The 25,792-nt window shown below is 46.0% G+C and overlaps 1 protein-coding gene across 7 annotated transcripts in view; it reads right to left on the bottom strand.

Moving 5' to 3' along the window:
• Positions 1-25,792, bottom strand: part of TRAPPC9 (trafficking protein particle complex subunit 9) — a 541,182-nt gene that overhangs the window by 346,420 nt on the left and 168,970 nt on the right. For all 7 annotated transcript variants that reach the window (XM_072733818.1, XM_072733819.1, XM_025985035.2 and 4 more), the window contains one exon: positions 22,237-22,361. In XM_072733818.1, coding sequence (XP_072589919.1) covers positions 22,237-22,361 — 125 coding nt within the window. The remainder of the gene's footprint in view (positions 1-22,236; positions 22,362-25,792) is intronic.

Genomic DNA, 25,792 nt, shown 5'->3' with positions numbered 1-25,792 from the left:
TACACAAAATGATCAAAGCACTCAGGTCTGGGTAGCAAGATTATAGGGACTATTTTTGCTGTCCTCCTGTACGTTTTCTTAACTTTCCAGATTCTTCTTACAAGGAGCTTTCATTATTTTTATAAGGAAAAAATAATATGCAAAAATAAAAGCATAAACTCCAAACTGTTTTTGTTTTGCATGTGCAGCTCCCGGCAGAAACCCTCAGGTTCCTCTCAGTGCACAAACTTTCCCTCCTCAGATTTCCCATGTGCCAGGCTGGAAGGATGGCTGGGCTCTGGAGGGACGGTGTGTGCCCCCCCCACCACACCTCCCTCATCTGTCATGGAATCACCACCCTGAATGGTCCATTCTGAAGCACAAACGCTGATGTCAAGACTAGAATTGAATTGAGAAGCCTGAAAAATCAGAGCTGACTCTGGTGAGAAACCAGAGAACACTTTACTGAAACCCCACAGAAAATAGCGAAGCACTGGGATGATGGGCCAACTGGAATCCCAAGCAGGTATGAACTGGTTCAGGGACCGGGCCCAGCTGCCCAAGCATACAGAAGCAGAGCCAGTAGCGAACCAGATCTCTGTTGAGAAACGGTGCTTACCCTACTCCACAAAGCCATGTCATGGAGAGAAAACAGCAAAAAAGGATCCCTGGGTGGCGCAGCGGTTTAGCGCCTGCCTTTGGCCCAGGGCGCGATCCTGGAGACCCGGGATCGAGTCCCACGTCGGGCTCCCGGTGCATGGAGCCTGCTTCTCCCTCTGCCTGTGCCTCTGCCTCTCTCTCTCTGTGTGTGACTATCATAAATAAATAAAAATTAAAAAAAAAAGGAAAGCAGCAAAAAGTTCCACAGAAAACAAGACTACTGGCCTCCTGTCTTTACTGCTAACCAGAGATTTGCTATTTTGAGAAGCAGATTTATCAAAAACAAAACAAAAACACCCTCAGCCAACTGAAGAACTGTCTCGGTTCTGTGCCCAGACTTTACCAAAGGAAGAAGGTCAAACGTGCAAACACACAGATTAAGAGAAGGTGGAGCAGCACCTTCAGAGCCCTGCAGTAGGGCTTCCTGCAGGTGAGCCGGGTGCCACTCCACAGGTGAGCGGCTCTCCAACACCTGGCTTCTCAAGTACCAGAGCCATTCCCCCTACAAACCCCCGTTCTCAAAGAAGCAGAAGCAGCAGTCTCTTCGAGAGGCTGAATCAGCTGGTAGAGAATTGTGGGGGGAGGAGGCTCTAAAATTCTCAACACCCGCCCCTTCCGAGGCACTAGGGCATCTATCACTTTGGCCACTAGGAGACAAGGGAGAGTACCTCAGGCAGGGCCTGCCTGCTAGAAGGTTTCCTGGGCATTTTCTCTGTTCTCATAAAAATTCAGGAGTTGGGGATGCCTGGGTGGCTCAGTGGTTTAGTGCCTGCCTTTGGCCCAGGCCGTGACCCTGGAGACCCAGGATCAAGTCCCACATCGGGCTCCCTGCATGGAGTCTGCTTCTCCCTCTGCCTGTGTCTCTGCCTCTCTCTCTGTGTCTCTCATGAATAAATAAATAAAACCTTAAAAAAAAATTCAGAAGTCTACCTCTGAAACTAATAATACACTATATGATAATTAACTTAAATATTTTTTTAAATTCTGAGATCCTATTTCTGCTTTACAAACGAAGAAATTGAGGCTCACAGAAGCTCAGTAACCTGCCCATGGGTAACAGACAGTGGCACACCCTGAAACGCGAACCCAGGGCTACCATTGGTCCCATATTCCCTCCAGTAACACTATGCTACCCAGGAGGAGGCATGTGGAAAGGCCACAGGCTGAGGGCAAGGATCTGAACCTCCTCACTTGCACCCCCACCTACGTGACATGAAGGCACTGCTTCCTTCCTTCCAGGGAGGGCCTGACCTCCCTTTAGGGAGCTGAGTGCCAAACACTCAGGACTGGCACAAGGATTAATGAGATCAGAGAAATCTCTCCTCTAAAAATGTCAGCATCTTGGAGCTGTGGTTAATCCAAAGAATCTAAATCAACTGTGTTCATTTGCAATGCCAGCTCTCAACCCAGGCTCCTTAAATGAGCTCTAATTTGCAAACCCAGATCCAGGCAATGAAGGCCAGCATGCCAGGTAAACTGCCAAGCCCCAGGAAGCAGTTTCAGAAGTTCAAGCACCTTCACATGAGACTCAGCTTCAGAACCTAAAAACCCTACACTCTAAGGAGGTTTGCTTTAAGTACTAGAAATAACGTGCAGTGTACTTGTCTCACAGGTACTCATTACTAACCATTTCATTAATAACAACTAGTCACCACTACTTATTAGGTATTTTTCCTATACTTGCCACAGAATGGCTGTTTAAATCTAGCAGAGGTAAAACAAGTATCCTGCTGGGAAAAGACAGGTCTCAAATACCTCTGCCACAATATACCTCTATTCCTGAGTCTCTTGGAGGAAAGTTTCCAAGTAAAAACATTTCAAATCCCTGGCTCAACCATCTAAAATGTGAAAACGTGTTCCAAAGTGACTTTCTAATGGAGATCTTGGTTACTCCCCCAGAGGAACAAATTCAAATTACACTCTTAGTGCTAAGGCATTGATTCTTGCAGATCTCAGCTTAAAAATCATTAACACAAATTTAACCCAAAAGGGGTGACCTACCTTCAGGATAGGGCACAGCTTCGTGTTATAGACATCGCAAAGTCTACCTGAGTCAGTTAAATATAAATCTGCAAAGTTGAGCTTAAAACATCTAGGACACAACTATTTTTCAGATCACTGCCAAGTTTAAGGAGTTCAGATTTGAACCAGAAAAAGAGAAGATGAAACTTTTCCACAAAGCTCTGTGAGAGCAGAATCTTTGCACTTTCAGAAAAAAAGAAGGAAAAAAAAAAAAACAGCTTGTTTGAGAATTTTGACTTCCAGTAGGACACCCAACTAAAAGTTGTGAGGCTGGCCCAGGGCAGACAGAGTGTGTGCTTTGAGATCAGGCAGCTGAGCCTCCTCCGAGCTGCACAACCGTGGACACTGTTGCTATGCGTTAAGACCACCACAGTTTGCTCTCAAGGCTGTTCTGAGAATTAATGATGACGTAAGCAAAACCATTAGCACAGAGACAAAGCTGGCTCCTGGTACAGGAAAGGCTAAGTGGCTTTCTCATTTTGCAAAAGGAAAACACGGAGTCTAATCCTGCCGCCAATGTACCTGGCGCCACAAATTCCACTCCCAGGGGTTATATATCGTTCTAACCCTGGGGCTACCAGAGCAAACTTTCTCCTAAGGTCTGTGAAGGAAGCAGCGGAACAGGTATTACCCTTCCCATTTGGCAGATGAGAAACCAGAAGCCCAGAGTGGCACAGTGACTGCCCCAAGGACAAAGGAATCTGGGAACAGAACTTGGGTTGGAGCCCAGGGTGGGTCTTCCTCTTCATCTGCAAGTGGGACTCAGCCACCCTGGTATCAAGGACTCACCCGATAAAACAGTGATTTGGGTTTTAATTTCCTCTCTCCTTACCAGATAGGTCAGAACATTCAGGTCACAACCCAACCCTTTGGGAGATTTTATGAGTTTCATGTTGCTTTTTAAAATAGCTTTATCTCAGGATGCATGAGTGGCTCGGCGGTTGAGCATCTGCCTTTGGCTCAGGGGCATGATCCTGAGGTCCTGGGATGGAGTCCCACATCAGGCTTCCCCTGCAGGAAGCCTGCTTCTCCCTCTGCCTATGTCTCTGCCTCTCTGTGGGTCTCTCGTGAACAAATCAGTAAGTCTTTAAAAAAAAAAAAAATCTAATAGCTATAATTCTTCAAGAGAACTATAAAAGAACAGAAAAGACAGAGAAGAAAAAGAAAAATCAGTATTTGTCATGGGGGCGGCAGCACAGGCTGAAAACAAGGAGGATAGGTGGCACTGGAGCTCAAGAGAGTCCTCCCTGAATCTTTCCAGACACAGGAGATGAACTGGCCTGTACCTGTTAGCACACCCAAGATCGAGGTTCAAGAAACAAGAGAACATGGGGCACCTGGGTGGCTCAGTGGTTGAGCATCTGTCTGCCTTTGGTTCAGGTCGTGATCCCAGGGTCCTGGAATCAAGTCCCACATCGGGCTCCCCACAGGGAACCTGCTTCTCCCACTGCCCGTGTCTCTGCCTCTCTCTGTGTCTCTCATGAATAAATAAATAAAATCTGTATTTAAAAAAAAAAAGAAAAGAAACAATAGAACAGTACTTTTCCTTGAAAATCCATGCAATGAAGGTAGAAGGTGGAATCTGTTGGCTGGTCTTCACAACTCCACAGAAGCCAACCCCCACAGGGAAGTGGCTCACCACCCTCCTCAGGACATACACAGCATCGAGCATCTGACCTGGGGCACCATCATCCACCAGAGACAGTTCCTGAACGGCAGGGACCATTTCTTTCCTCTGGTGTTCTCAGAAGTTGGCAGAGAACCAAGAACATTCTCATATTCAGCAAATGTTTATTGAGCACATTCAATGTGCCAGACACTGCTAGAAACGGAGGGTGTGACGGTGAGGACACAAGGCACAGCAGGCTAAATGCTATATCAGAAAGCCGGGGGCAATGGGGTGCACACGAAGGCTTCCCGGAGGCAGAGGCCAGAAATACTGGAGAAGGAAGGAGCAGGGAACCTGGGGGCTTTGTGTGGGTCAGCTTCTCAGAGCTCAGAAGAAAGAGGGTTCCCAGAATATTCAGGTACCCCAGGGATACTGTTAAAATGCAGATTCCAGGGACGCCTGGGTGGCTCAGCAGCTGAGCATCAGCCTTCAGCTCAGGTCATGATCCCGGGGTTCTGGGATCAAGTCCCACATCAGGCTCCCCACAGGAAGCCTGTTTCTCCTTCTGCCTGTGTCTCTCATGAATAAATAAAATCTTAAAAAAAAAAAAAGTAGATTCCAAACTCAGGATGCCTGGTATGGGACCAGTCTTTATTTCCATCTGGCTCCCAGGGGACAGGGACGCTCTTGGTTGGTGAAACATACTTTGAGTATGTCACTTTGAGTACAAAAATGCAGAGCATTCCAGATACACATTCCAATCCACACCACAATCCCATGAAATGCATGCTACCTTCTGAGTAATCTACCTGGAACTTTGAGGACTCGCCTGATGTCACACAGTAGGTGGCCAAGCTGGAACTAGAATCCAGGGCAATATAACCCCTAGAACCCTTATCATCCTCATCCTGTCATGTTGTTTCCAAGAGAAGTCTGCCCCAAGCAATCAATTAAGAAGGCAAAGCAAAGCCATACACATAAACAATTCATCCCGAAGACAAAGGTCAATATTTTGCATCATCTGCACCACTGCCCACATCCATAAATCTTAATTTTATTGCACACCTCAATTAAACTTTTCAAAATGCACCCCAATATGCATTTATATCATAGGCATGTACACTTCAAAATACATACAAAAATATTCAAAAAGATGAGACAGTAACTTCGGAAGACAATGACCGGAAACTGAGGGGTAAGGACCAAGGGAACTGCACAGAAAGCTCTGCTCCACTTGGCACAACTTCTCATGGGGACCCACTGCCCACAGCTCAGACACTGAGGATGGACGGTGGGCCCAGCTTCTCCCTGTTGGTGAGCAAGGATACACGTAAGCGCTACGACAAACGCAGTGGGCCTGGATCAAGTCACACATCAGCGTGAGCTTCTGCTGATGCCGAAGAGCTGCTCCCTGAGGTGGATGGGTAACTCCATGAGTGATCATGTGGACACACGGGCTGGTGGCGCACACACATACACGTATTTCCTAGCTCTGTCCTCGAGGGGGCCCAGCAGCAAGGCCATGCCAGGGCAAATTCTTACAGAATTCCCAAGAATTTCCAGAGCTCCCTGCCAACAGAAGTGGAGCCTGACTCCCATTTCCCTTCTCCCCACCCCGAGAGCCAGAGCTGCACACAAAGTGACTTGCTCCCAGCGAGTCCAGTGTGGAAGCTCTGTTCCAGCAAACCCTACTCTGGCCAGGTGACCGAGGTCACACCATCAGTGATACACGTGATGAGAAAGGCACATCACTTCTCTCTCGTTGTGAGAAAAGCAGCAGAGAAACCTGAATCCAGGAACATTCAACAGAACATCTGATCACTACTCCTCAAAACTGTCAAGGTAGTGAACAAACAACGACGGAGGAATTGTCACAAACCAGAGGAGACCTGAGGAATAACTTCACCTGGTATCCTATCCTGTGTGCGATCCTGGGACACAGAAAAGACAGCGGGGATAAACCAGCGATGCTGAGATCTTGCTGTGCCAGCGCCAGATGTGAACAGCAGCGGAAACTGGTAAGAGACACACAGGAACGCTCTCCTATGTTTGCAGCTTTTCTGCAACTTTCCCTTCCTTCTAAAAAAGGTGCTTTTTTCAAAAGAGGGGATAATATAAAACCTTGCATCCCAATGGCTTCTCTGGGCGCCACTGTTAGATCCCCGCAGAAGGATCTAACCTTCTAATACCTCCAGAGGCCAGCAAGAACGAGAGAAGCAGGTAGGAGCTGAGTGCCAGGGAGAGGGGGCTACGGCCTGGAAAGCACAGGCCTGGTCTAAAAGTGTCCAACACAAAACATTCTGAAAGCGCTGTCGGGGCCCAGCATAAACCCGCAGGCTACATTTTCCAGCCCGCGGAGTGCCAGCGTGCTTCCTCTAAATGGATGTATGGCTACTGGAGACTGCAGTGTCACGCTGACGATGGAAATGCTTCACATTTATGCAGTTGCAGCATGTATCTTTTGAATTTTTTTCATTAATATTACAGCCTCGTGTTGTACAGATTGTTTCTTGAGGGAAGTTTTCTATTTCCTGGCTAAATGCTGCTGCCCTATGGTCCGGCCACACATAAAACAAAACCCCTGGATTCTTCCAAGGATGCTTCAGCTGTTTTGTTTCTTGCCACTCAACTGACACTTGACAAATGTCTTTTTTTCTTCCAGAGAGCTGTGTATACTGCTAAGAACAGCTCTGATGATCCGGGACAGCGCTAATTTCACACATTGGATCTCATTGTCATTTATACCTTCTGGCAGATGACAGGTCCTAATATTTAATGTGAAAATACAGTCATACTTTAACAGAGTCATTTTGATGCTGGTGACACATCACGTTTGACTCCCATTCAAGAGCTTATCAAAGGGGGCACCCAGGGGAGAAGACAGTAGCAGGGATGGGAGGAGGCCCGGGGAGGGGACAACAGGCAGCCTGGAGAAGGCATGCCTTACCCTGAGGACACCCGCATGCAGGGACAGATCAAACAAGATCTGGCAGCGCTGGGAGCCAGTACGAGGGACAACATGTACCCACTAACATAACGCAACACCATCAGAGCCATGGTGGAGTGGGAGGGCCTTGAGGGCACAATACAGAAGCTTCCAGCACCGCGGGAAGGACTCTGGACTCAGCCTGAGTTCGGACACCAACAATGCCATTTAGGAAAGGTCTGTGCCAAGGCTCAGACTGCCCATTCCACAGGAGACAGCCAGAGATTACACGCTGTTGGCCACTTGTAAAGAGCACATTTTATGTGAAGCATCCAGCACGCTCCTTGGATGCATTAATTTTCTGCTGCTGTGTAACAAATTACCACAACCTTCACAGCTAATAGTTCCCCAGGGGAAAAGGCAATTTGAACAAGCTTCAAAGAGGGTACCTGTCTCCATTGCTCTCCTAGGTGTTTGGAAATGTTGGAGAGCTGGTTTATAACTTGCCCCCGGTGCATCCCAAAACACGGGCGTGTGTCTGCTCTTCTGTCCTGTTTCCAAAAGGAACTCCAAATTTCCATTACATTTTCACTTCTGAGCTATCCTCTGGGGAGATGAGAACTGGCGTCCTCGGCTGTGCAACTGAGAGAGATTAGCCACTGGGGTTTGAGGCAGCGTGTCTTCAGCAACCTCCCCACCAGTGCTCTGGACCAAGTGCTCTCAGCCACCAGAGTGAGAATAGAATGCTCTCCTCCCGGACGGTTGTGAAAATGAAAACGGAATTACTGAGAGAGCTGAGGTGGGCAAATGGAGGAGGTTTCAGGAGTACATAAGCAGGGGTGCCACTAAATTTCAGGGTGACAAGAATAATGCTGAGCTTCCCACCATACCAGGTGCCGTCTCAATGGTCCACATCAATTCTTAACTCTCAGCAATCCCATAAGATTGGTATGAGTGTTATCACAATTCTATAGATAAGACAGAGGACAGAGAGCTAAGTAACCTGCCCAAGGTGGCACAGCTAGCAAGTTATGGAACCAACATCCAAGCTCCTAAGTGCTGCTTCTCTGTAGACCAATGAGATTTGTATTAATGATAAATAGAATAATTCCATTTGGCAGGACTTTTAAATAAAATTTCTCTCAAATGACAAATGCATTCTCAAAACTATCCTTAGAGAAAAATAAACACATATTGCCCACCAGGCGTGCCTCGGTGGCTCAGTTGGTGAAGTGTCCGACTCTTGATTTCAGCTCAGGTCATGATCTCAGGGTTGTGAGATCAAGCCCCACATCGGGCTTAGCACAGAGTCGGCTTGAGATTCTTTCTCTCCCCTCCCTCTGCTCCCCTACCCATTCACACTCTCTAAATAAGTAAATAAAATCTTTTAAAAAATATTATTCCCCACTGAAGTTTAAAGGAATAGAAATGTAAAATAATTTGCCTGAGATCACAAAGCATAAGGAATGAGACTTGGACCCAAACCCAGTTTATTTTTTTTTAAAGATTTATTTATTTATTTATGATAGAGAGAGAGAGAGAGAGAGAGAGAGAGAGAGAGAGGCAGAGACACAGGAGGAGAGAGAAGCAGGCTCCACGCCAGGAGCCCAACGTGGGACTCGATCCCGGGACTCCAGGATAGCGTCCTGGGCCAAAGGCAGGCGCCAAACCGCTGAGCCACCCAGGGATCCCCCCAAACCCAGTTTAGATTCCAAAGCCCCTATCTTTCCACTCTATCAAATTTCATCAATATCTAAAATTTACACACACACACACACACACACACCCTGACCTCAGAGTCCAGTTCTGGAACCTTGAAGCTCCACCTCACCATCAGCCGATAAACATTCTCCTCCCCTTCCCCGTTCAGGTCCACATTCTGGGGATTTACATATCCACCTGTGTTTCCCCCAAGACCCAGCTCTTTCAGGGCCAGAAGCACACCTTGTCATCTTTGTATCTCCTTTTGGCACCCAGTAAAGCAGCTGGGAAGGTAGACGTAGATCCTGCGACTATAAATACTTGCTAAAGAGAAGAAATACTCCATTCATTTGCATGTTTAGGAAATGATGTGGAGTAAGGTGGGAGCAAGTAACTGGTCCAAATGAGAGCATGAATTCAGAGTGGAAACAGTGACGAGTCTCATCAATGCCAAACAGAGGTTTGATAGAGAGCACTGGATACAGAGTCAAGGATGTGAGTGCCCACTCTGCCACCAGCTAGCAGTACAGCCACTCTGACTCCCTCAGGCCTCATTTTCCAGAGGAATAAAATAGGCCCAATATCCCCTGCTCTGGGACAACCCTTGTAACAAAAACAATGAATCTTTCAAAGATTAATGAGTCATGTCAAAAGCACACAAGAAAACTAACACCAGCCAAAGGAGGGACATAAGCAATCAGAATAATGGCTGTTAAGTGGATCAAAACACATGGAATCCATGAAAACCATGAGTCTGTAACAGTCTTCAAAAAAGGAGTGGAGAGAAAGAAACCTGATTTCTCACCACTGGAAGAAGTTTATAAACAATTCCTTAACATGAAATTAAAAATTAAAAGGAAAACGGAAGCATCTAGCTTGTTCCTGGCAGGCACTGTATTTCAGAGTAATAGAACAGCCCCCATAGTTGAGCTAAAAGTGCTACTTTACAGGAGAAGGCCACTTGATCAAAGTAGAGACATAATACAGAAAAACATTTCATAAAATCTTAATGACATTAAGTCAGGCAAGGATAATCAACTGATTTCAAAACCATTAGACGCATGATTGATGCATCTGTATTACTGTTCAAGCACCGACATGCAGAATATTCTCTAGTGGCAAGAAGAACATGGTAGGCTCAGACCACCATCACCCTGTCCACGGGTCAATCTCAACCTCACTGATAGTGGAAAGCCAGATACTGGATGCCTCAAATGTGATACAATTTCAAGTACCAACTTCAACTATGAAGCATTCTAGCCAGAAATGTTTCATGTGAATCCATCAAGCCTTTACATAAAATTGGCATTTCCAGGAAATCAGGATAGAGAAACTAAGTAACGCTGTGGGGCGGCAAGTAGACAAATCCAGAAGGTAGGACAAATGGCTCAGTCTCTTCAACAAGCATTAAAAAAAAAAAAAAAGTGCTAGATTAAGACATACAAGTAATAGACTGACCAGATACAATGAGTGGTCTCAGATTATAGTCTAGTTTGGATTAATTAGTTAAAACAGAACTTGGGGATCAAATGGGGCAAAATTTAATATCTTCTGTATATTAGAGGCAATGAAAATTTACTGAAATATAAAATGGAATGGCACTAATTGAACAAAGTTCTAAAATACAGTGGCCTAATTTTGATCTGGGGGTAAAAAAGAATAGGTATCCAAGTATGCCTGCCCAAGTATTTGTGCATGGGATGTTCATGAAAACACAACACGTATCCACACGTGAACATGAAAACAACCCAGGAGGATACACACTCTGGTTTCCCACTGGTGATCTCTGGGCCATGGGGAAGTGCGACTCTATTCCTTTCCTTTCTGCTTATCTCAACTGCATTACTGAATTACGTTTTGCTGGCACCATTTCTATAAAGATAAAAAATGTCCCTGTGTCTGAAATGTGCCCGTGCTCCACTAATCTCCCGGTATTGGTCAGCTAGATCACAACGGCAACAGTGCTAACAGCCTAGGCCTATGTGACAGCCTACTGTAGATGACAACTGTCACCTGGGGCTTTGTGTGACAAACTAAGTTCTCTTGCAGAAAGAGGTTCCTTGGGGGGAGGGTGAGCACAAGGTAGATTTGATGGAAGAGAGAGGTGGGCATCTGAAAAAGACCAAAAAGATGCAGCTGGAGGCATGAAGGCTTGACTGAGGCAGTGGGTGTGAGTGGCCACAGAGGAGCACGCTGGCGTAGGGGCATCTACAGGATGCTGCCTGGCTGACTGGGTCCCAGGAGCGGTGAAAGCATCACATGGGAGGCCAGGTTGAGAACAGGAAGAAACACGAGAAGACCTCTATTATCACACGTCCATCAAAGGAGGAGAGAGGGGAGGCATCTGGGGAAGTCACAGTACCCACAGTGGCCAATCTAGTGAAAAGGTGGAAGGGGAGGAGGACGGCAAAGACAGAGCTCATCAGCAGGAGAGTCACAGATAAGCCCAGAGAACGTCTCCGTCAATATGCTGAGAGTTTAAGCCAGATGCTAGGGGTTTAGGAGAAGAGCATGAACAGACCCATTAGAAAGAGCTCATTAAAGAAATTCAGAAATCCTCTACAGAAGAAGGGAAAAGCAAGTACGAACACTCAAACTAGATGCAGAAGTGATCACCGTAAGTAACAACTGTGACCTCTGCTACTATGGCCGACGCCAAAATGTTGTGGTCTACCAAATTCTTAGCATCACCAGGGCTTAAACAAGCTGTCATCGGTATTCAGAAGATACAAAGGTTATCAGAAACGTGGTAAGTTACTTGATAAGCACAAGTTCCCGAAGGAACACATCACATAATACATCCGAAGTCGCATCCGAAGGCCACTGCCAACCTGTTCATTTATCTTAGCACTGCAAGAAAATGAACCCCAAACTATACCAGCTACAAAAAGCAAAAATATCCATCAGTAAGAGCATCTATAAAAAGACTGCTATGTAAATCTCAGTAATATGGAATGCTGTTTAAGTGCTGGGATCCAGAGGCAATCGTAAGATTACTTATTTAAATTCTAAGACAGCCTAAGCCCCTTTCTCCATGCTCCCCACTTCTTCCGACCTCCTTCACCTTCCTCACTGATCCTGCACATCTGGTGTCAGACTTATTCCTCAGTACTTCCTAGGTTTTGAGGCTCACAAGACTATGTGATGAGAAAAGCAAGAACTCCAGTTGCTGTTACACATATTACAGTAGGATGACCTGCTCATGCCCAGAGTCTACACACTTAAATAAGGTCCTGGGTTTAGGGTTCCAGCCCCACATTCCTGCCTTGCTTTTCCCCGGGCACCTTTTAAAATAACAACTCAGAGTTGAGCCCCAGAAAAGTGAGTGACCTCTGTCCCAACCACCCTATGAGTAGAGTAACAGGTGCTCAGACCTGCTATCTCCTGCTCGCTTGTGACCTGGGACAGAGGACTGCCCTTCAACTGGCTCTGAGAATCCCCAGGAGTGGCACCGTTAATCACAACCTGTGAAAATGCCCAGATTGGAGGCAGGCAGGTTTATAGATTTCCTAGATGAGGGTTTCTGAACTTCCCCCCAAATAAGCATTTTAATGCCTATATTTAATTTTAATTGTATACTTCCATTCAGATTTTATCACAAATGTTCACGAAAATGACTTCCCAGGAATCCAGGGACTACAGTCGCTGAGGTCCCTCACATGGAGCTAAGCACTCAATACTTGCTAACCTAGGAGTCCCTCGAGGAAGGTCAGATCTGTTCTTAAGGATACTTACAGACCTGTCCTATAGACCATTAAAACAACAACAACAACAACAACAAAAAAGCTATTTAAAAAACACCAATATTCCATACCCTAAGGCAGCAGTCCTCACAGCAGGGTCCCCACACCAGCAGCATCACCTGTGACCTAGTGAGAAAGGCTTGTTCCCAGCACCACCACCACCCTCCCCCGGGACCTACTGAATTACAAACTCTGCTGGGCAAGTACTGCTTTTAAGTCCTTGGGTGATTTGGATACGTGCTCATATCTATGAACCAATTCAGCATATAATTAATAGCAAAAGGAATTGAGAGAACATAGAAACTTTTTTAGAAGCTATTTCAGGGCAGCCCGGGTGGCTCAGTGGTTTAGCGCCTGCCTTTGGTCTGGGGCATGATCCTGGAGTCCCAGGACTGAGTCCCACGCAGAGCTTCCTGATGGAGCCTGCTTCTCCCTCTGCCTGTGTCTCTGCCACTCTCTCATTAATAAATAAAAATATATATATTTTTAAAAAAGAAGCTATTTCATTGTCTTTTTTGCTCATTTATTTGGCATTCACTGAGAGCCTACCACGTCAGTCCCCACCCCAGGAGCTGAAAATGCAAAAATTAACAAGGGATCAACCTTCACTTTAACTATCAATGGGGGGAAACAGCTTGTGTATAATAAAGGCTTTGGCAGTCGATGATCTTTCTTATGTTCTGAGGCTTACAACACTAAGTGATGAGAAAAGCAACAACTCCAGTTGCTGTCTACACATCTTACAGTAGGATAATCTCCTCATGCCCAGAGTCTGCACACTTAGACATTCCAAACAATATGCCAACCTCAGTACAATGAACCGTCCATGGCACAGACTACCTACTTCCCAGGACAGCACCTATGGCCCCTCTGCAGAAAGGCCCTTGCTGAAGGTTCTACCCAAACCAGCAAGCAGTCCTCATTCCATCTCTGCCTTTGCTTTCCAGAGACCACTTTCCATAACCTGACATGTCTATTTACTGCTTGTCCTGCCCCCCCCCCCCCAGGAGGTGAGCTCCAGGATGTCATCTTGTGTGTATGTACGTACACACACACACCCTCCACCACCCAAAGCTGGGCATGTAACAGTCATCCAATGAATAGGGTGGATAAACGGTTACAGGGGTTCAAGTGAACAGTGTCACCATGGCAGGATGAATGGTTACGGGGGGTCAGGCAAACAGTGTTATCATGGCCAGCAGAAGTCCCATAGGTGTTATGGAACCTCAGGGAACTTTCTTCCGACTTCTCCTTAACATTTGTTTCAGAATTCCACATGCAGTAGACTCTTCCACTTTCCCTGCTGCTGAATTTCTTATTAAGTTTTAGAGGTGTTGAGCAGATTAAAGGATTCCTTGAAGCTTTTATGCTTTACTTTGTAGAAAGAAATTCTGTCTAACTATTACTGGGACAGATTAGGAATAATTTGGAACTGAATTGGATTGGCCATTTTGTAAGCTTTTCTTATCTACCCAGGCTAATAGCAGGCACTTACCTCCTTACAACAGCCCAGGAGGAAGTCTTATTATCCACATTTTTATAGATTGAAATGGAAGGTCAGATAGGCAAAAAGCTTATACTCACTGCTCTATAAATATGGCTTAAATCAATAAAGAATGTTTTGTGCTCCATAATAAGTTCAGAGACTTAGAAATTATACAGAGAGGCAGCATGATATTGTAGAAATAGCCCAAGCTCTGGATTCAGACATATCGGGGCTTTGAATTTTAACTTCTACTGTGTAACTACTTGCCCTGGGGCATGTTACTTAATCTTCCAGAGCTGGTCAGAGATTTCCACTTGCATACTGTGAGGTTGGGAGCATGAAGGAAATAATCTGTAAATACCGCTCAAAGTGCTAAATCTCTCCCGCGTCTCATCCCAAGACACTCAGGCCGGCACGCTCCATGCCTGCTGTCCTTGAGCGAGTCCATGACCACAAACCAATGGCCTAATACGCTTTCTCCTCCTAGATGAAGGGAGCTTTAATTCTGCTGCCCTCGAGCCCCAAAAGGTTCATGGAATCCTTCCTCACCTATAAAATTGCTTGAGAAAATATGCTGTTTGCATAACATAGCAAATGTACTCAAGTTAAAAAAAATAAGTTTCTTAAGCAGATCCTTCTAATCAGTCCACTTATAAACACAATTACTAAAATATAAGAGCACAGGGAGAACTTTATGAACATCCCACAGTTCTTTAGATAGTTTATGGTTCTCTATTATAAAAGCTAAACAAGGGGATCCCTGGGTGGCGCAGCGGTTTGGCGCCTGCCTTTGGCCCAGGGCGCGATCCTGGAGACCCGGGATCGAATCCCACGTCGGGCTCCCGGTGCATGGAGCCTGCTTCTCCCTCTGCCTGTGTCTCTGCCTCTCTCTCTCTCTCTCTGTGACTATCATAAATAAATAAAAATTAAAAAAAAAAAAAGCTAAACAATACAAAATATTTAATATGATGTAAGGTATCACCTGAATGTTTTGGGATTCTGAAGAATCCCAAAGTTAAACCTTACTATGCCTGAGAAGAAATTAACTTTACAGTCCTGCTTTGTGACACAATGAAAATCGCTTCAGAGAAAACAGAATTCCCATGGAGAGGGAATATTTGAACTAGTAACCTAGACTACCTGGATCAAGAGAAATTTACTAAAGGCTGAACACTGTGCCAGGTGGCAGGGACCACCCTGCAGCCATGGGGGGCTTATAGTTACAGGAACTTGGAGAAATAAGTACCAAATGACAATAAAGGTGGCAGCAGGTGGGGACAGGGAGGGAGTGCCTGGCTCTACCTGTGGGAAGGCTGGACAGAAAAGTTAACAGCAAAGCGTGGCCCTCAAAGATGTTTGGGTACATGCACAGAAACAAAGGCATGGAGCAAGGAGCGGCGTGAGGAGGCACAGCTGCCCTCCGGGGAATGCACCATCAGCGTCACCTCTAAGCACAGAGGGAGGTGAAGGGGTTCCATACGTGCACCTGCTCAGGCTGAGGAAGTGCCCTTCTATTTCTAGTTTGCTGAGACTTTTATCGGAAACCGACACTGTACCTTGTCAGATGCTGCTTCTCCATTAAGATGCTTGCATAGTTTTCCTTTTTTGGTTTGTTGACATGAAGAACTACATTTGTTGGCTTTCTAGTGTTAAACCAACTTCACATTCCTCAGATAAACCCTATTCATCGGTATTTTACATACTGTTGAATTGAATATGCTAGCATGTAACCTAAAACATTTACATCTGTGCTCAGGAGTCTTTGCTGCTGTTTTCACCAACTCTCTGTCTGCCTCTGTTACCAGGGCACTGCTGACCTCGCAGAATGGATCAGGAGTATTCCCACCTTCAAGCTCCCTGAAAGATGAGTTTATGTAAAATTCCTTTTAATCCTCCTTTAACGCTTGGTGAGATGCAGGAGTGAAACCATCTGGGCCTAGATTTGCTCTGTGGCAAAGGTTTTAGCCAAAAATTCTATTCCTTTATTGGACACAGAAACAAATACTGAGAACAGCCCTGTCTGTAAGCTCTCCTGTGCTGGGTCTTTCAATGATTGGGTCTAATTCATCTCAGTGTTCAGATTCAGAGGCATCAAGTTGCTCACAACAACTTTTTATCTTTTCCCCCCTCTCTGTGGAATCTGTAGTGATGTCACCTCCTCTGCTCCTATCTTCTATCGTGTCTTTCTCTCCCATCAAGCTGGCGTCAAGCTGGTAATTTTCATTCATTTTTCTCAAAGAACAAGCTTTTCGTTTCCTTGTCTCTTTTGGGGTTTTGCTTCTGATTTCATGGTTTTGTGCTCTGATTTTTATTTCCTTGACTTTGTTTAGCTTAATTTCCATTTTTCCTGCTTTCTTGACGTTGAAATGGGGGTCTTTTGACTGAGACCATCCTCCTCCAACGCATGTGCCCTAGAAAACACTGCATTAGCAGCAGCCCACAGACACTACTTGTGCTTTCATGTTCACTCGTGTCAAAACACTATTTTTATTTTCTCTTCTTTGGCTCATGGGTTCATTGCAAGTGTCATTTTGTTTCCAAATGTTTGAAAAATCCTGAAAGATTTAGTTATTGGATTCTAAGTTCATTATTGTCAGAGAACATACTTTCCAAAATGATAATCCTTTTAAATCTAGATTTGTTTTGTGGCCCTCTTTATCAGTCCCAGCTCCCCAGAGAAACAGAACCACAGAACCAAAAGACAAAAAAAAAAAAAAAAAAAAATACCTCAGAGGTGGGAGTAGCAAGAGATCACTGCCAGCCACGTGCTGCTGAGACATCAAGGCCCTGGGCCCAGGGGGCTAGGGATCCAGATGTGCACACCCAGTACCATCGAAGCTCCACAAGGACAGCCTCCCATGGCTCCTGTATTCATTTCCACTCCAGAGCGGCCTCCCGTGGAAGACGGGGGAACCAAACTGCATCTGGTCCCCTCCAACTGCATACTCACTCCACTCGCCCAGGAAGTGCCTTCCCCAAAATGGTCAAAACACATGTTTGTGCATTAGTTTACTCAACAACTACTTCTAAAACACTTGCTATGTGCCAGGCACTCTTGTAGGCCTGGAGACAGGAGAACAGAAGGAGGAAAGCCCCTGCCCTGGCAGAGTAGACATTTTGGTGAAATAGTGAACACATTCAGCAGAGAAATGGTGGGATCCCAAGGAGCATGAAGGCAACACGATAGCAAGTGTGTGGCACGACAACAGAGCAGAGTCTCTGCAGAGGCTCCTAGGATGAGGTTGTGGCCTGCAGCGTGTGTAGGGGAGGGAACAGGTGAAGCTGGGATGTGGGGCCAAGCCTGGCAAGTCCACACAACAGAACACAGGCCAGTGCAGTAGAGATGGGCAGGATCCAGGCTGGGGGGGCTCTGCTGCTCCCTAACCAGGAAGGACCTGGATGAGCCTTCAGCACACACTTCCACCCCCCAATGCAGGCAAGCCCCAGCATTGTTTCCTCTTCCCCCAGCTGCCTGAGTAGTACTCCAACAGCTCTTCACCAACAACCAAGCAGGAAAACAGATTTTTCTCCCCAAATTGCAGGTCAGGAGACCAAGGCTCGGGTGTTCTGAGTGCACGATTGGGACCTGGGATGGGTTGGGTAGGGTGTCAGCAGCGGAGAGAACACAGGAAGAGAGGGCACATGAGCACCAGTCTTCTAGCTCAAACCCAAGCTTGCACAGAAAGCAGCCAGCATGATACTCGGCTCCCAAGGGAGTCGCCCACGGTGAAGCTGCCACTAGTGTGGCTGTAGCCAGTCTGCCTATTCTCTGGGATTTCTAAAGACAAGCTGTTGTTGACCAGCACAGGCATGTACCAACAAGCTCCCAGGAACCAGATTTGCAGAGAGCCCAAAAGCAGGCCCAATCACCCACCTTCTTGTAGACCACAAGGGGGACTTCCAAAATGTTTTCCAGCAGACCCTCAGCAGCATGAGGTGTTTACAGAGTAATGCTGGAGGCGGAGGGACGGGCACTTTTAGCAGCCAGAGCACACGTTACAAGGGACGGCTGCAGCATCAGTAACTCTGTCCCCTGCCCATCCCAGGCTGCTCCCTTTCAACTAGCAGGACTCATTTAACCAAATTTTCCTTTTCTTTTAACATACAAGAATAAAGTCTGTTATTATTTCCTGATTTGCTCCAGCTTTATCCCCCCTGCCAAGCTCTTACATGAGTTAAGCCTCTAAGGTGGATGATTCCATTTCACAGATGGGGAATTGAGGGTCAAGAGAGGCCACATGTAGAGCCTGGCTTACAGGAATATTATCTCCAACATGCAGACATTTCACACACGTCTTTTTTCAACCCTAGAAATCCTTCACAAGGTGTGCGCAAAACCAGTCACCAACACGGACAGACATGATCGGGGCTGACAGAGCAGGGGAAGCAATCTTTCTGGGAAATCTCAAGAAACACACAGTGTCTCTTCCCACTTCTGGAGGGGCTCCCTAGAAGCTGCTTTCACTGAATTACTTGTTTCCATGACTACACCATTCTTTGGCAATAATTTTACAGGTTTAGCACATTTCCAATGAGGTCACATTATTCCTGCTTCAAGGAGCAGAACTGGGGAAGAGGTGCAGCAGACTAAGAAGCCCAGGTGGCAGGTGCCCCCCACCCCCAGCATGGGTGCTTCCCACCCAGCACGGGTCCTGTGCCACTCCCTAGGAGGACGACACCACAGCACGGAAGACTTCCCTCCACACCAGGAAAAACTGTGTCCTTTCCTAGGTTTACAGCTCCCAGCACCACCAGGCCTCTGACAAGCAAGGTGCTCTCCCATGCCCAGGAATGCTCCCATGCACCCCTTCCCCCCTGCCTGCGCTACATGCCTGTCACCTCAGTGCCCTTCTTGGACTCCACACATGGTGCCTGTCCTATTCAGGGTCCAACCCCAGGGTAAGGTCAGTAGAAGGAACGTGGTTTCTGACATTTAATCCACCACCTGCTAATCCTGTGACCTTGGGCAAGTCACATGACCTCCCTCCACCTCAGTTTCCCTACTCACCTAGTAGGGTGTTTGCCCAGAGTGCATACACAGGTGAATGTAAAGCACAGTTCCTGGCCTGTAGAACATGCTTCACAAATGTTAGTTCTTTTTTTTCTAGTTTCCTTGATAAGAAACCAGTTGAGGAGGGTCCCCAGACTCTCTGAGGAAAGCGGCAGAAGTTTTCAGAAGTGGGTGATGGGTACCTGGAAAGTGTTGACACAGGGAAACTGAACTCCCACGTTCAGGGGGGAGGAGGGCTGTTACATCCTAAGGGCCTGGATGTGGGATAAAGAGGAACTGGGCTACCCAAAACATATAAAGAGCTTATATAACTCAATATCCCCCCCCCAAAACATAACCCAATTAAAAATGGGTAGGAGACATGAACAGACATTCTCCCAAAGAAGACATCCAGATGGCCAACAGATACATGAAAAGATGTTTAATGTTATTCATCATCAGGGAAATACAAATCAAAACTGCCAGGAGATACCATCTCACACCTGTCAGAATGGCTAAAGTCAACAACACGAGAAACAACAGGTGTTGGAGAGGATGTGGAGAAAGGGGAACCCTCGTGCCCTGCTGGCAGGAATGCAAACTGATGCAGCCACTCTGGAGAACAGTGTGGAGGTTGCTCAGAAAGTTAAAAATAGAACTACCCTGCAATCCAGCAACTCACACTGGGTATTTACCCAAAAACTACAAAAGCACTAATTCAAAGGGATACATGCACCCCAAAGGGATACATACAGCAGCATTATCTACAATAGCCAAACTATGGAAACCGCCCAAATGTCCAACCATGATGAACAGATAAAGAGGTGTATGTCTATGTAATGGAATGTTACTCAGCCATAAGGGAAGAATGAAATCTTGTCATTTGCAACAACATGGATGGAACTGGAGGATATTATGCTAAGTGAAATAAGTCAGAAAAAGATAAATACCTTATGATTTCACTCATATGCAGAATTTAAGAAACAAATGAGCAAAGTTAAAAAAAAAAAGAAAGAGAGGCAAACCAAGAAACAGACTCGTAGCCACAGCGAACACACTGGTAGTTACCAGAGGGCAGGTGATGGGGTGGGGTGAGGGGACAGGGGCAAATAGGTGGTGGGGATTAAGAGTACCCTTGTCATGATGAGCACAGAGTAATTACAGAATTGCTATATTATACACTTGAACCACCATAACCACAGAACCACTATATGATACACTTGAAACTAATATAACACAGTATGTAAAATACACTGGAATTAAAATTTCTAAAAAGAGGCATTGGACTGTTCACAAGTAAAATTCAGGACAAAGTACAGGCAAAAAAGGTGTCACAGTACAATGGGTAGGGACTGGAGTGGCGGGTTGTGTCCTGTCACCTGAGGGCCACAGCCCTCCCTTTGGAGAAGACTATCAACTCATAAAGTTGTCATGAGGATTTAAAAGGACAATTCATATATAAGTGCCTGACATTCAGGACGTACTCAGCAGATGGTAACTGCATTTCAATACATGTATACTCATCTACATACATTTATCATCCTCCAAGAAATGCAATGCATTCAGCCTTGCACCACTCGATTCAAGAAAACACAACTGATGCCACAGCCACCATTACTCAACGTACTGAATAATGACCTCACGGATTTCAAAGCTGTGCCTCCAACTCCAAGAGTATCTATGGGGAAGGCCACATGGTGGTGGAGCTGAACTGCAGAGGGAGGTTATGGTGCTGAAGCACCTAGGCAGGAAAATCGCTAACAGTCCAGGGTTGGCTATCAGGAGGTCACAGGGGATGTCACACCAAAGGGCCCATGAGGACATCAGTGCTCCAGCTTCTCCATCACTCTGTGCCACAAATCCACGGCTTTGTGGTTCCACACCTGCGTCATGTTTCACGCCTCCATGCCTTCCTTCCTTTGCTGGGAAGTATCTTCTTCCCACATCCCAGTCCCCTTGGCTCACAGAGGAGCCCTGACACCCAGCACTCAAGCTACGGTGTGAACACTCCGGTGCTGGACAGCTCCCAGCTATACCAACCACCTCTCCATCACGGGGCCACCAACAGAGAGGACTCTCCCCTAAAACCTGACTCCTGGGCAGCCTGGATGGCTCAGCAGTTTAGCACTGCCTTCAGCCCAGGGCCTGATCCTGGGGTCCCGGGATCGAGTCCCACGTCGGGCTCCCTGCATGGAGCCTGCTTCTCCCTCTGCCTGTGTCTCTGCCTGCCTCTCTCTCTCTCTCTCTCGTGAATAAATAAAATCTAAAAAAAATAAAATAAATAAATAAATAAATGAAACCTGACTCCTTGTAACTTCCATCCACTGACAGGACCTTAGTCAAGAAAAAGCAGCTTATTTCCCTTCTGCCCTGACCTCACTTCAGACAGCATCCATGCTCAAGATTCACCATACCAGACTCACAACCAGCTTAGCCAAGTTCTCCTGATGTGGCTCATCAGTCACTGCCCCTCTGAAATGCTGGCATCACGACTGTATGCAGTACCCCACATGGCTGGACCCAAACACATGCTTACTTGACAAGTCATCCCGGTGACCTTGCTGCCTGCAAATGCTAACGTCCCCCCAGAGCTTCAAACTCTAGTTCAGATGTCTCCTATACTCCTCAGAAACAGTGATCTCTACTCCCCCAGAAGCCCTAAGGGGTATCTCTGCATGGATGTTGAACACTCATTTTGTCTTCCTCAGTGTGTAGAAACCAATTAGTGGAAGGAACTACCAAAAGCTTAAGTCTATGGGATAAATACCTGAACTGAGAATGATTAGGCAATAAATACATTTTTCAAATGAACAGGCAAAAAGTAGGAAATCTCCTACTTGAATCGTTGCACTCCTTGACTCAATCCCCAAATTCCCAGTATTTCACAGAGAAGAGAGTTAGTACCAACACAATCAAACACGCGTCATTATAACTGCTTTCCAAAACATTCCACAGAATGAAAATTACTGAGAAACCAGCTCTCCACAAACACGATTCTAGTATCAAACACAGGCTTCCTTTCCTTTCCGAAAGACACCCAACACTTCACCTCCAAAGGCATGGCATAAACCAAGAACGCCAAGCCGCCGAGCAGATGGCATCTGCGCAGGACAGACTCACCTTCACATGGCTGGGGTCGCCTGGTTTGCTGCCTTCAGGTGGGTTCACGGGCTTGCTCTCCACTCGAGGCCTAACGACCTGTCGGAAGGGGCTGCACAGTGGAAAGCCACTCACACTGATTCCATCTAGAAGAGTAAAATTTTAAGATGTTAACACACAGATAATATAGGGTATTTTAAAATCTGTATTCCTGAACTTGAATTCAGGCATCAGTTTAGAACAAATAGAAACCAGACAATCTTACATGTGTATCTGTAACTAGCTCAGTCCCCAAAAAAGACTGAGAAACAATGATCAACACATCATCACTGATGATCAGACCATGGTCCTGAGTTATCACTTGCTCTTTTGGTGAAAAGAAACCAGGGCTTCCCAAAGAAACCGAAGAAGTCAAGTCAGTGGCAGGAAATGAACAGATGAGTCTGGAACATCTCATTACACCAGCACGTAAGGAAATGGACCAAGACTGGGCTGGTGTCAAAGGCCTCTGCACTCGACTAGAGGGGCTCCCACGGCTACAGAAGAGACAGTTTAGACTTGAAGACAGTGATTGCAGCTCATTGACGCTCTTCAACTAGGTTTAAATCCATAGTTAATAGGTCCAATTTAAATCCCTTTTTAATCCATGGGTTCATAATAATTTTTTCAAAAAGTAAACAGCCAGCTGGGGAAGATAAGAATCTACTCATTTTCCTGAAAACTGGTATACAAAAGAATCAAGCATTTAAAACTTCATTTCTTATATGCACTGCACAGGCTTAATACAAATGATGAGGCAACATACATCTTTATAAAAGTATTCTAACAAAATGAAAAAGAAGTGATAAAATTGGCATGCTATTTTACAACCCTTAGCCCAGGATTTATCAACCTCAACACTACCTGAGATGCAAGGCTGAACAATCTTTACGTTGGGGTCTGTGCTGTACACACAAGATGTTTATCCGCATCCCTGGGCCCTACTCACAAGGTACCAATAGCAACCTCCCCTCAAGTGGTAATAACCACAAACTGTCAAATGTCCCTTGGAAAGGTGGGGGCAAAACTGTCCCTGGTTGAGAACCACTGACTGAGGCAATGAGAGTGAGCAAGTTCTAATATCACAAAAAGAGAAACAGACAGTCCCTGTCTCTTGATGTAAAAGCACAAGATCACCACTGGACTTGCCAGAAGGATCAGAGATGAACCTGATCAAGCTTCTGGGTCCAGCTACCATTTTCAGGAAGCGCAGGGGACAGAAGGACAGGTTAAGCCCCACCCACAAGTGTGCAAGCAACAGAACCCATGCTATGGAAAGCTCTTTGGGTCAGATGTTCCCAGTTCTTCCACAAATTACAAGGAAAGAATGGGGATACTTGTACATTAAGAGAAACTAAAATTTGGATAAATGGGCAAGAATAAACCACTCTATCTAGTTTACTAAATTACTAAACACTCAGGATAGTGCTTCTGTTGGGGGTGAGGATGGGGCACGTGAGAGGATACTCAGCCAGTGATGCTCTAGCTTTTGATTCAGGTGATAGGTTGAACAGCATTACCTTGTACAACTCACCAAACTATGTTTTACATCATTTTCAAAATCATTTTCATTTTTTACTTTTTTAGTTCCAGTGTCATTAGCATACAGTATTATTAGTTCCAGGTGTACAATATGGGGATTCAACAATTCTCTACATTCCTCAGAACCCAAGATACATGGACCCTTGATTCCCTTCACATATTTCACCCATCCCCCCATCCACTTCCAGACTGTTTCTAATTTCACAATAAAATGGTTTAAAAACACAAATTTTTTTTCAAAAACTTTTTAACTTATTTTTCAAACAAAAGATGGTGTCAGGATTCACATCTTAGTGTGCCTGACTCTATTTTCTGGGACACAGTTCGATTTGCAAACAAGTCTATTTGAACTGACAGGCCTGAGATGACAGATGTCTTAAATATCTATTACTGGAAGTGAGTTCCCAATTAGCCAACAAGACCCCAGCTGAATTACTGAGTTATTTAACAGTCGTTTTATTATTTAAGAAATAAAGAGATTGCAACCTGCCAAAATATATTCCTTGTCACCCCCTACTCTGCCCCATGTTTCTTCATCTTTGTTTCCAATTCTCCTCCTCCTGACATCCATCTCTGCGTATCCCAATGTCCCAGATTCTCAGCTCAAATGCTGCCTCTTCCACAATGCGTCCCCCTAGTCACTATGGCTGAAAGCAAGGACTTTTCCTCGGAGCCCAACACCTTGTCTACCCCACAGCCCGTGCTCTCTGCATGTAGTCCTAGATCCAGGAAGATGGGCCCCATGGCGGGGCCATAGGTAGCAAGTCAGAGGGGCCACAAGCTTCTACACCAGCAGGCTGAGTAATCTATACCAAGTTACTTAACCTCTTTGAGCTTTAAATTCCTCATCTCTAAAATGAGAACAACTAGGACATATAAACTGCACGATTACGTAGAAGAATGAGTTACTACATATGAAATGCCGGTCACAATGCCTGGAACCTGGCAACTGCTCGACAAAAACAGCTCTTGCTATTAGAGCAGGTATGCACGTCTTAGACTCCCTCCTGGACTAAAACTCCTTGGAAGCAGAATTCTCATTTCCCTACGTATCCCCCACAGGCTCTAGCAAGTCATAAATACTCAGTAAATATTAAGGCAATGAATTAAGTTAGAGCCAAATGTGACAGTCCATTTACACCCCACATTTACCAAAAATCCCATCACCCCAAAGTCGTACTCCACCATCAAGTCCTGGTTAGCTGAAATCCCACGATGCAAAGCCCTAGCCCACAGCCCTTAGAGCTGAAGGAGCCCCTCACCCTCCTCTCCCAGCACCACAAGCACCATCAGAAAAGCTCTCTACCACACTATGGGGCCCATCTGCAAGGGCACTTGCATTATGAACACAGACCCTGCAAACCCTAACCCACACCTGTCAGCAACCTGCCCTACACATGAGGTCAGATGGAGCCTGTGAGCGGCGCAGTGCTTATGGCCGTGGTCGCTCAGCCCCTAGGCAATCCTCTGCCTGGTGAAGGCGGATGCCCAGAAGTATTTTAAATGCTGTAAGTCTCACTCCAAATCACACATTCACACACAGCCTGGGACATGGCATAGTGTGCTCTTCCCTGGGGAAAGTTCCCATCATCAGCAAATTACACAAATGCCACTGGCTCCCAAAGGACACAGATTCCTTTTTGCCCTGGCAATACCAGTCCTTCTTCACACTAACATAACACGAACGTCTCCATTTCTGCAAGTGGTCCAGAGCCCAGGACTGTAGGGGAGGGTGCAGGAAAGCCAAGCTCTCCTCTTTTCCTTGCACCTTCTTCACCCAGCTGGTTTTGGCAGGACCAGGGGCAGCCCTAATCCAGCCACAGGATGGAAGCATCCCATCAACAGTATCTGATCTAGACAGAAGATACCAGAAGGGTCACACACAGTCTTTGTATGAGATTTCATCTGCGAATTCTAGCGGGGAGAGGCCAGGGGTGGGAGTTATCTCCCTTTGAATTGTATGTTATGAAGACATAGGTCTGGGGCCTTTACACAG

Source organism: Vulpes vulpes, chromosome 13, assembly GCF_048418805.1.
Source record: "Vulpes vulpes isolate BD-2025 chromosome 13, VulVul3, whole genome shotgun sequence".
NCBI classification, from domain to species: Eukaryota; Metazoa; Chordata; class Mammalia; order Carnivora; family Canidae; genus Vulpes; species Vulpes vulpes.
The sequence above is the reverse complement of the archived record's forward strand: the minus strand, read 5'-3'. Positions and strand labels throughout refer to the sequence as shown.